We start from the raw sequence: 12,862 nt of genomic DNA on the forward strand, positions 1-12,862 counted from the left end.
GCTGTGTGGCTTGTAGCAGTAGGATCCGATGGAGATGGTCCGGCAGCTCAGCTTTATCTCCGTGTCACTCCTAGGTTGCTCCGCCATGTTGTCATCTAAAGAACATAATATATGACAGCATCTTTAAATCTGTGCCACCCGTTCACAAGTATGATCAGTGATCGGGGTTTTGGATTGAATTTGGATTTTAACACATTCAGTGCCAAAAAACCGACTAACTAAAGGGTATTTTATGATTCCATTCCCAGGCCGGACGACCCGATAGTCAGGATCGTGGTGGCCTCAGGTGGATCAGGATGTGAAGAAATTTTTGTGGCCTGGCGCGAATGTCTTGTTTGGCTGGGGGCCATGAATGTGTTAACTTGATATATCATAATTGCATCACAATGCTTATTCGTTGAGCAAGGAAGCTGCCAGCTCTTTTATCCCCAGTGACCGCAACCTGCCATTTGGCCAAATCCTTATATTCTCTAGCCACCTAATTTGCCAAAACATTATAACTTGCCAACAATTTTGATTTGTCAAAATTAAGATCAAAATTAGAATGAAATAAGACCTTTTTATAGGCCTCTGGGCAACTAGAGGATATAAATATGAAAGTTTAGATGTTTGTTCTTACAGTGACAAAACTTTTTTGCTGAAATTGACTAAACCAGTATTAGGATATGTGATACTTTTTAGTCCAAGAATCATACCCTAAGAGGGGATAAAGTTATTATTTTAGTATTAATAGGATCAGGACAAATATGTTAATGTACTTTTAGGCGGCCGAAGTCACGGGTAGAAGCTACTTAACTAATAAGTTACATTCTAATGTATTCTTAGAGTATTTTTTTTCATTTGTAAAAACCAACATTATAACAGCTGCATTATATCATTTGTGCTACAAAACTACTAATTTCAATAAAACATTCAGCGGCGCTAAATATAAAGCTAACCATAAACAGATAAAGTTGCCGGAAATAACAACATGCATTTACCAATTCCATCCATGTGTAAATCGAAGTTAGATGAAAACATTCTAACATTGCCCGCCAGTTTGACGACAAATACATTAAATTGCTGCCGGAGAATATAATTATATTAACACTGAAACTTCAAGTAAATGATCAATTAGGCACGTAACTCAGTGTATTTTATAGGGTTTTTAATATATTTGCAAGCACAATCACAATACACGATAGGAAGTGATAGGCGGTAGAACTGTCAAATTGATGTTGATGGATGCGTTTAGTTATTGCAGTATGTAAATACGTTCTTTAATAATTCATTTTCATAAAGCTATGATTTTTTACATATTTTTTAAGATTGTTTAGTCGAAATTACTTTCTTTTATTATTATTTTTGGTTTTCATTTAGACATAAGTAACTCATTTGTAAAAAAATATAAAACAAGTAAAAAACATCCACGATGTCTCAAGCAGGGATCGGATACCGGTATTTTTTGTATGGGAACGGAAACGGTATTTTTTCGTTCTTTGCTAATTACTTCATTTCTAATTGGGCAATCTAATAATACGAAGTCGTAACCTAAAAACACAATTGAGTCCTACATTTCAAGTATAAAATAATTAAAAAAATATGGTTATTTCTAAGTTTTTGCAAAAAACCGGTTCCGATCCCTGGTCTCAAGCGTGTAACGGAGTACAATTCAAATGTCAATGTCATGTTAGCAACTGTCAATAGTGGCGTTATGTTGGATGTTGATTGAGCGTGTCGTGATCTTTCGCCATTCGTTTTATTTTCATTGCGGCGTCTAAAACTCCTAAATTCTGACGACACTACTTTCAAAACCATTCTTGATACCAAACTATATCTTACAAACTGTGTAACGTCATATTTACAATACCGCGCAGAGCAAGTTGCCACCTTTCTATGTCTGAATAAATCCAACGATGTCGCTATATCATATATCTGTAAAAGCAGAGCCTGATTGGGCTATAGGAGGTAATAATGTGGACCAAAATGAAAGCCAGCACAGTATAGATGGTAGCTCCCATGATTCTGACCAAAGAATTAAAAAAGAAAATGAAAACTCCGTCAATGTTGATATGAAGCTAGCGGACGGAGAGTGCAGTTCAAATGGTTAGTAGATATGAGTAATAAGAGCCTAAACATTGTTAGAATGGGAGTTATTGCAGCATTCAATGTTTTTCCTGTTAGTCTGTGCGGTTCTCTTCCCGAACAGACTCTAACATAAGATAAGTAGTGTCTGACCGAAGATTCGGTTTTGGCCAGTTTCGGCCAAAAATTGTGTTTCGGCCGTAGTTTCGGTTTCGGCCAAAAACGGCCGAAACTTACGAAATAGTACTTCGTACTATGAAACTAAACTGATGTGACAAAACTGACAAAGACCAAAGTTGTGGATCAGAAAAAAAATCGGTTTTATGTCATTTTTCAACAAGTCTAAAAAAGTTTCGGTTTCGTTTTCGGCCGAAACTAAAGCCAAAGCCAAACCTTCGGTTTCGGCATAAAACATGTTTCGGTCAGACAAGTAATTGTTATTTGAGTTCTTCCAAACCCTAATCAACTAGGCAGTAAGTAAATTTTCAAGTTTTATCACTTGATGTAAAGACTAATTTTGTAATGTTCTGTAATGTTGTGTAAACGTATTTATAAATAAAATAAAACAAAAATATGCTTCCTGTCTAGCACCTATCTTATTATGAACATTTAAAAGAAAAACTAGCTAAATATAATTATATTACTGTCCTACCGATGATATGATGCCGGTGGTCGACGCCACTGTGCAAGACAGCAATATGTGATAGAGACAGGAAATGGGGGTCAATGTAAGAAATTCTTCATAGTTAGTGTACTTTATTTAAAAATGCAATATTCTGGTTTAGAGCCCATGGCAGCCAAAGTGCCTCGAGAGCCGCTCCGAGTAGCCACACCCGGCTATCACCGCAGGTATGTAACATTCTATTTATTATTTTAGTTTCACAGATAATGTATGTATGTATGTATGTAAACACTTTATTGTACATAAGACAGGTTAAGATACAATTAAAAGAATGTATACAATGTACAAAGGCGAACTTATCCCTATAAGGGATTTCTTCCAGTCAACCTTTGAGCAATTGAGAGTAGACAATGAAAATGACAGACAAACGAACACATGTACAGAAAAGTAAATTATGGTTCAATTAACACCCAAGTAAAGAAATAAAACCTTTAGCCTACATTATAATATAAATACACATATATAATACATATTAATATGAATACATACATAAATATAATTAAATAAAAATACTTAGTACTCAACCAGAACACAAGTCATAGTTTATGCAATTTAGTAGATAATGGTGTTTGTTACAACATTCTGCCTTTTTATGGAGCATGTTGTACATACTATTGGAGTTATTCAAAAATGGCAGCTATCTTAATCATCATCATTTGTCCCTATCTCTCATTATGCCATAGAGAGGCACAAACGGCGATCATCAGCTGATTAACTTAGCAGGCGTTTATGAATAATGCTGTACGTTTTTAAATAAAAATTTAACTGTTAGAATTGGTCCGAGCTAATTCTGTATTTCATTTGCAATGTCATATTGTGGCATGTCAAATTTCTGTGATAATGTGACACTCACTTTCTTATATTAAAGTTTGTGCAAACTTAGCTTACACTTTAGACAGACACTAAGCAAACAATTCTATTAAATTTTTTTATTACTATTCATGACCTTAAAAACCTTCTTTAGATATTAAAGACTTCTTTAGATTAATAAAATATATATACTCGTATCATTGACGAAATAAATGCCAAGGTGGTTTTGTAACCTAATTTCAACGCTGGAAATACAATTGTTTCATAATTTTTACTAAAAATGTGTTAAAAAGTGTTTAAAAAAATAAGGAAACTTCATATCAAGATAAGTGAAACAGCCATATATTTGTGATTTTAATAAATAAACAAATAATTTCATTTCACAACATCCTTACCCCTCGTACTACTTTATTTTTTATTTTTTTGAATTTGAACCTACAAGTACGGTCACGGATTTTAATTTCAGTACCATTTCGTACCTCGTCACAGTGACAATAGTATGAGGTCCCTAGCGACTTTCATCATCATATTCCTCGCGTTGTCCCGGCATTTTTGCCACGGCTCATGGGAGCCTGGGGTCCGCTTGGCAACGAATCCCAGTAATTGGCGTGGGCACTAGTTTTTATGAAAGCGACTGCCATCTGACCTTCCAACCCAGAGGGTAAACTAGGCCCGCATTGGGATTAGTCCGGTTTCCTCACGATGTTTTCCTTCACCGAAAAGCGACTGGTAAATATCAAATGATATTTCGTAAGTACATAAGTTCCGAAAAACACATTGGTACGAGCCGGGGTTCGAACCCGCGACCTCCGGATTGCAAGTCGCACGCTCTTACCGCTAGGCCACCAGCGCTATCGCTAGGCCACCAGCGCTATCCCTAGCGACTTTCATATTGATTGTAAATTTGTCATTGCGACAAGGTACGAAGTAGTAGTATGTGATATGCAATAAAGTATTCTATTCTATTCTATTCTAGTACGGACATTAAATTCTTTGACTGTACATATGTTGTTTATCTGTTTTCTAATCTGTGTTTTATATGCCAGTTACCAAAATCACTACTTGATCGACCACTTTACTAAAGTAAGGATGCTAAGCACGGAGAATTTCGTTCATTGATCCGCCTGTTCCTATCTCTATCGCACGTGCGTAATTATATTGCTGTCCCGCCCATGATATTGATACTGATATTTATTGAAATAAAATGTTACAGCATTACAGTTATCGCCAATGCGCTGTAAAATTAAGTAAGTAATAATAAGACTATAGGTAATAAAAATATAAGATAATTATGACAGAAATTAATAAGCTACCTATGTTGATTCGCAAAAACGTTAAAATCTTTAAAAAGTTTATGACTTTGGTCGGCAAACAAGTCGCAGTCAGGTGCAAAAGATAAAAAAATATTGAGGAGTGTCCGGGAACGGACAATTGGAGAGTACTGGTGTGCAGTCGTGTGAAAGGTTCCATGATGATGGCGGCGGTCAATGACACTGTGAACGGGACAGCAATATAATTATGTGCGTGCGATACAGATAGAAACAGGCGTATCAATGAACGAAATTCTCCGTACTTAGCGTCCACACTTTACGCGACTCTGCTTTTTTACTAATTTGTACTAAAATGAGAAATCATTTGAATAAAGTAGGCGATAATGTAAATGTTATTTAAGTATACGATAACACAGATTACATTAAGCACAATAGTTTATCTGTTAAGACGACAACGGTTTCACTCACTTGAATTTTTAGTCGCTATTGGCGACATGTTTCGGGCCCTTCGGGGGTCCTTCCTCAGGCTCGAGTGCTCGCGGCGGCTGCAACTCTTGCAATTCAAGCACTGACAATCCAACCTCTAGACTGAGCTTAGGCCAATTCTTTCATGAAACCGATGCTGCCAAAAATACGGGGGTGCGGGGGGACGAGGTGAGCGAATCCCGTGCCGTGATTGGTCCGTTCAAAGACACGGACCAATCACGGCACGGGATTGACTCGAAGATGGAGTAACGCTACCGTATGTGTAGCAGAGGGGGTAGCGCGACTATGCTATGTCTAGAGGTTGGATTGTCTGTGAATTCAAGTGAGTGAAACCGTTGTCGTCTAAACAGTTTAAAATATGTCTCACGAAAGCTTAATATCCACAATAGTTAATATTTTTCAAAATGAAATGAATTACCTATTTAAGGCCCAACTGGTACACTAAAGAGCGATCGAGCAATTATTCCCAACAAGAGTGTGAACTATTACGCGGCATAGTCGACAAATACAGTGAAATATTGTTCGACAAGAAGACGGACACGGCGACCAATTTGAAGAAAAAAGCAATCTGGGTGAAGATCGAGGCAGAGTTCAATGCGGTGTCCTCGAATAAGAGGACATTGAGGCAATTACAGGCGAAGCTGGATAATATGAAAAGGAATAGAAGAAAGGTTAGTTAAAGTGTCATTCTATGGAACTTGCTAACTATGTAAACAAAGCGCCATATTAAAATTGTCTCAGAATGTCAATTTACTAGTGACTTTTGTTTACATAGCAAGTTCCATAGAATGACACTTAAGTGATTATTACAAGCTTTTTAATAAAAATATATAGGACATTCTTACACAGATTGACTAAGTCCCACAGTAAGCTCAAGAAGGCATGTGTTTTGGGTACTCAGACAACGATATACATAATATACATATACTTAAATACATAGAAAACATCCAAGACGATTTAAGACGACGATAGTCGACGACTGCTTCTCCACACAAACGTAGTCCCCGTTTTCCTCTCTGCATATTGCATTATCGAAAAGAAATTTCTAGATATTGATTATTATAAGAATCAGGAGCGATATAGTATAGTTGTCCTAGTCATATGGTTAAATTAGCCAACTAATTGAACGCATACGCCGTTAATTAAACGTCGGTATGATGATTAGGCCGGCAGATAATTGAAATAGAAGCACTCTACGTTTAACAACTTGAAAGTCAGCTCTTAGAAAAGGACTAATTCACTAACGAGGAAGGGTACCCAACTGGCCGGCTCCGATTAGAGTTATTTCAAAAATATAATTTATTTCGAAATAGAAAAACACGTGTCCATTATTTTTTCATGTTCTCCAACATATATTCAAACCAGTAATTAAGTAACAATTTTCTTGAACAATCAATCAATCTTTGGGTGTTATGGCTCCATCGATATTGTCGATGATTCCGCCAACGTCAAGGTTTAGGAAGGCACGTGCTTTATGAAAACAATTGGCCGGTGAATATCCACGACGCAGTTCACTCAGATGAGAATCGAATGTAGATCTACCTACAACCAGGACAAAACAAACATACATTATTAAAACTAACTACTACAAATACAAGTTATTGTTTTTTATGTGTTTAGCTAAGAGGTTCACAAAAGGGGAGGTAACTAATGTAAGGAGGAAATTAATGTTAACCGGACGGGGAATTTTAGGGGGGAGGATGTCATATAAGGGGGTAACGAGACGATTACAATCCCAAAATACGTGTTCGAGAGTACCCTCCGCCAGACCACATTCACATAGAGAGTGGTCTCGAACACGCATCTTTTTTAAGCGAACGGGGGTGCAAACGTGGCCCAGTCGAAGGCGAATGATCGTTGATGTAATGTTCTTCGGCATTGACTTCCGTGCACCAGAGAACCACGGTTTATGGAGAATATTTGGTTGGATACTGCGAAAATGTTTAGCAATCTGTAGTTGGGTAGTTTGCTATCGGGTGTTCCAGGCAGGGATCGGAACCGGTTTCTTGCAAAAACTTAGAAATAACCATATTTTTCGAATTATTTTATACTCGAAATGTAGGACTCAGTTGTGTTTTTAGGTTACGACTTCGTATTATTAGATTGCCCAATTAGAAATGAAGTAATTAGCAAAGAACGAAAAAATACCGTTTCCGTTCCCATACAAAAAATACCGGTATCCGATCCCTGGTTCCAGGCATCTTGCAAGTGGGTCAGAGCTTGGGCCTTAATGTCGCGAGGAAAGCATCGGTTTTCTTGAACAAAACTCTCTATAGAATTTAGAGCGTTTTGTCACTTTTCAGTACTTTGGAGGCCAATTTCTCCCAGGAAGTTGTAGTTGAGTATGGGCAGCTAAAAAAAAATACGTGTCCGTTATTTTAGACTACTCTATAACATATATAAAAATTAATCAAATCGGAGCCGGCCAGTTGGGTACCCTTCCTTGTAAGCCAAGTGACTTAAATAAAATGAAATAATGCTAAGTGAAAATTAAACCTAACCTGACGTAACCAAACATCAATATCCAATTTAACTAAACTACACGACGTTCCGCCATCTGGTTAAACGTTGGGCTATTATCATAACTTAGCTGCTTCTTCTTCAGCCATTCAAATTGATGCCTGCGCTGAATCAACGGCCCAGGCATCCAGTTTGCTGGCTAATTTAACCAATTGACTGCGAAATACGAAATACCTAACACGATGTTCACAATTACAGAAAGAGCGATCAGAAAAAAACAGCCTGTCCAAAGTCATCGTTATACCTCGCTTAGCGACGCCTACGAACGACAGCGAGAACCGCGTCTCGCTGAACACGACGACTAACGACTCTGTCTCGCCAGATGAGTTCGCTGATGTAGATGAACAGCCTCTTATAAACGTGGTGAGTAGAGAGGGTTTATATTGTAGATAGTCAACCATGATACCATTATCGCCCAAGCTCGCTCGGTGTCGCCAGCGAATGCCGTATCTCGCTGAACACGACGACTAACGACTCTGTCTCGCCAGATGAGTTCGCTGATGTAGATGAACAGCCTCTTATAAACGTGGTGAGTAGAGAGCATTGACGTATACAACGTGTTTTTATTGAATTCCGTTAACTTCGGGGTATGCTTAAGTACGTTTAAGAGTGTTAGAATAGATAGTTAAACGCAAACTAGCAACACAGTTTTGACATGTATGTGTCACATCTTTATTTTAAAAAAATAAAACTTTCTCTTACATCCGATGGTTTCATTTTGCATTTTCCTAAGCCCTTAAATATTAATTAAAACATTAATCTGCTTAATATAAGAGGTTTCTAAGAGGTTATGGGCTATTTTTACCTCAAATAATTAAAATTAGTGTTTTACCGATAAGTTTCGCGGCTCAGTTGTCAAACAAGTTAACTTAACTGTGTTTTATATGCCAGTTACCAAAATCACTACTTGATCGACCACTTTACTAAAGTAAGGATGCTAAGCACGGAGAATTTCGTTCATTGATCCGCCTGTTCCTATCTCTATCGCACGTGCGTAATTATATTGCTGTCCCGCCCATGATATTGATACTGATATTTATTGAAATAAAATGTTACAGCATTACAGTTATCGCCAATGCGCTGTAAAATTAAGTAAGTAATAATAAGACTATAGGTAATAAAAATATAAGATAATTATGACAGAAATTAATAAGCTACCTATGTTGATTCGCAAAAACGTTAAAATCTTTAAAAAGTTTATGACTTTGGTCGGCAAACAAGTCGCAGTCAGGTGCAAAAGATAAAAAAATATTGAGGAGTGTCCGGGAACGGACAATTGGAGAGTACTGGTGTGCAGTCGTGTGAAAGGTTCCATGATGATGGCGGCGGTCAATGACACTGTGAACGGGACAGCAATATAATTATGTGCGTGCGATACAGATAGAAACAGGCGTATCAATGAACGAAATTCTCCGTACTTAGCGTCCACACTTTACGCGACTCTGCTTTTTTACTAATTTGTACTAAAATGAGAAATCATTTGAATAAAGTAGGCGATAATGTAAATGTTATTTAAGTATACGATAACACAGATTACATTAAGCACAATAGTTTATCTGTTAAGACGACAACGGTTTCACTCACTTGAATTTTTAGTCGCTATTGGCGACATGTTTCGGGCCCTTCGGGGGTCCTTCCTCAGGCTCGAGTGCTCGCGGCGGCTGCAACTCTTGCAATTCAAGCACTGACAATCCAACCTCTAGACTGAGCTTAGGCCAATTCTTTCATGAAACCGATGCTGCCAAAAATACGGGGGTGCGGGGGGACGAGGTGAGCGAATCCCGTGCCGTGATTGGTCCGTTCAAAGACACGGACCAATCACGGCACGGGATTGACTCGAAGATGGAGTAACGCTACCGTATGTGTAGCAGAGGGGGTAGCGCGACTATGCTATGTCTAGAGGTTGGATTGTCTGTGAATTCAAGTGAGTGAAACCGTTGTCGTCTAAACAGTTTAAAATATGTCTCACGAAAGCTTAATATCCACAATAGTTAATATTTTTCAAAATGAAATGAATTACCTATTTAAGGCCCAACTGGTACACTAAAGAGCGATCGAGCAATTATTCCCAACAAGAGTGTGAACTATTACGCGGCATAGTCGACAAATACAGTGAAATATTGTTCGACAAGAAGACGGACACGGCGACCAATTTGAAGAAAAAAGCAATCTGGGTGAAGATCGAGGCAGAGTTCAATGCGGTGTCCTCGAATAAGAGGACATTGAGGCAATTACAGGCGAAGCTGGATAATATGAAAAGGAATAGAAGAAAGGTTAGTTAAAGTGTCATTCTATGGAACTTGCTAACTATGTAAACAAAGCGCCATATTAAAATTGTCTCAGAATGTCAATTTACTAGTGACTTTTGTTTACATAGCAAGTTCCATAGAATGACACTTAAGTGATTATTACAAGCTTTTTAATAAAAATATATAGGACATTCTTACACAGATTGACTAAGTCCCACAGTAAGCTCAAGAAGGCATGTGTTTTGGGTACTCAGACAACGATATACATAATATACATATACTTAAATACATAGAAAACATCCAAGACGATTTAAGACGACGATAGTCGACGACTGCTTCTCCACACAAACGTAGTCCCCGTTTTCCTCTCTGCATATTGCATTATCGAAAAGAAATTTCTAGATATTGATTATTATAAGAATCAGGAGCGATATAGTATAGTTGTCCTAGTCATATGGTTAAATTAGCCAACTAATTGAACGCATACGCCGTTAATTAAACGTCGGTATGATGATTAGGCCGGCAGATAATTGAAATAGAAGCACTCTACGTTTAACAACTTGAAAGTCAGCTCTTAGAAAAGGACTAATTCACTAACGAGGAAGGGTACCCAACTGGCCGGCTCCGATTAGAGTTATTTCAAAAATATAATTTATTTCGAAATAGAAAAACACGTGTCCATTATTTTTTCATGTTCTCCAACATATATTCAAACCAGTAATTAAGTAACAATTTTCTTGAACAATCAATCAATCTTTGGGTGTTATGGCTCCATCGATATTGTCGATGATTCCGCCAACGTCAAGGTTTAGGAAGGCACGTGCTTTATGAAAACAATTGGCCGGTGAATATCCACGACGCAGTTCACTCAGATGAGAATCGAATGTAGATCTACCTACAACCAGGACAAAACAAACATACATTATTAAAACTAACTACTACAAATACAAGTTATTGTTTTTTATGTGTTTAGCTAAGAGGTTCACAAAAGGGGAGGTAACTAATGTAAGGAGGAAATTAATGTTAACCGGACGGGGAATTTTAGGGGGGAGGATGTCATATAAGGGGGTAACGAGACGATTACAATCCCAAAATACGTGTTCGAGAGTACCCTCCGCCAGACCACATTCACATAGAGAGTGGTCTCGAACACGCATCTTTTTTAAGCGAACGGGGGTGCAAACGTGGCCCAGTCGAAGGCGAATGATCGTTGATGTAATGTTCTTCGGCATTGACTTCCGTGCACCAGAGAACCACGGTTTATGGAGAATATTTGGTTGGATACTGCGAAAATGTTTAGCAATCTGTAGTTGGGTAGTTTGCTATCGGGTGTTCCAGGCAGGGATCGGAACCGGTTTCTTGCAAAAACTTAGAAATAACCATATTTTTCGAATTATTTTATACTCGAAATGTAGGACTCAGTTGTGTTTTTAGGTTACGACTTCGTATTATTAGATTGCCCAATTAGAAATGAAGTAATTAGCAAAGAACGAAAAAATACCGTTTCCGTTCCCATACAAAAAATACCGGTATCCGATCCCTGGTTCCAGGCATCTTGCAAGTGGGTCAGAGCTTGGGCCTTAATGTCGCGAGGAAAGCATCGGTTTTCTTGAACAAAACTCTCTATAGAATTTAGAGCGTTTTGTCACTTTTCAGTACTTTGGAGGCCAATTTCTCCCAGGAAGTTGTAGTTGAGTATGGGCAGCTAAAAAAAAATACGTGTCCGTTATTTTAGACTACTCTATAACATATATAAAAATTAATCAAATCGGAGCCGGCCAGTTGGGTACCCTTCCTTGTAAGCCAAGTGACTTAAATAAAATGAAATAATGCTAAGTGAAAATTAAACCTAACCTGACGTAACCAAACATCAATATCCAATTTAACTAAACTACACGACGTTCCGCCATCTGGTTAAACGTTGGGCTATTATCATAACTTAGCTGCTTCTTCTTCAGCCATTCAAATTGATGCCTGCGCTGAATCAACGGCCCAGGCATCCAGTTTGCTGGCTAATTTAACCAATTGACTGCGAAATACGAAATACCTAACACGATGTTCACAATTACAGAAAGAGCGATCAGAAAAAAACAGCCTGTCCAAAGTCATCGTTATACCTCGCTTAGCGACGCCTACGAACGACAGCGAGAACCGCGTCTCGCTGAACACGACGACTAACGACTCTGTCTCGCCAGATGAGTTCGCTGATGTAGATGAACAGCCTCTTATAAACGTGGTGAGTAGAGAGGGTTTATATTGTAGATAGTCAACCATGATACCATTATCGCCCAAGCTCGCTCGGTGTCGCCAGCGAATGCCGTATCTCGCTGAACACGACGACTAACGACTCTGTCTCGCCAGATGAGTTCGCTGATGTAGATGAACAGCCTCTTATAAACGTGGTGAGTAGAGAGCATTGACGTATACAACGTGTTTTTATTGAATTCCGTTAACTTCGGGGTATGCTTAAGTACGTTTAAGAGTGTTAGAATAGATAGTTAAACGCAAACTAGCAACACAGTTTTGACATGTATGTGTCACATCTTTATTTTAAAAAAATAAAACTTTCTCTTACATCCGATGGTTTCATTTTGCATTTTCCTAAGCCCTTAAATATTAATTAAAACATTAATCTGCTTAATATAAGAGGTTTCTAAGAGGTTATGGGCTATTTTTACCTCAAATAATTAAAATTAGTGTTTTACCGATAAGTTTCGCGGCTCAGTTGTCAAACAAGTTAACTTAACCTCAAAGTGCCCACGCGCTGTGTGGCAAGTTTT

At 38.1% G+C, this 12,862-nt stretch overlaps 1 protein-coding gene across 1 annotated transcript in view; it reads left to right on the top strand.

Annotated features, from left to right (window-relative positions):
* Positions 1 to 1,718: 1,718 nt before the first annotated feature.
* LOC134660561 (zinc finger protein 345-like) overlaps positions 1,719 to 12,862 on the top strand; it is a 30,469-nt gene continuing 19,325 nt past the window's right edge. The window contains exons 1-2 of the mRNA XM_063516333.1: positions 1,719 to 2,085; positions 2,850 to 2,913. Of these exons, the coding sequence (XP_063372403.1) occupies positions 1,896 to 2,085; positions 2,850 to 2,913 (254 nt within the window). The 5' untranslated portion in view covers positions 1,719 to 1,895. The remainder of the gene's footprint in view (positions 2,086 to 2,849; positions 2,914 to 12,862) is intronic.

Source organism: Cydia amplana, chromosome 27 (genome assembly GCF_948474715.1).
Source record: "Cydia amplana chromosome 27, ilCydAmpl1.1, whole genome shotgun sequence".
Classification (NCBI taxonomy): Eukaryota; Metazoa; Arthropoda; class Insecta; order Lepidoptera; family Tortricidae; genus Cydia; species Cydia amplana.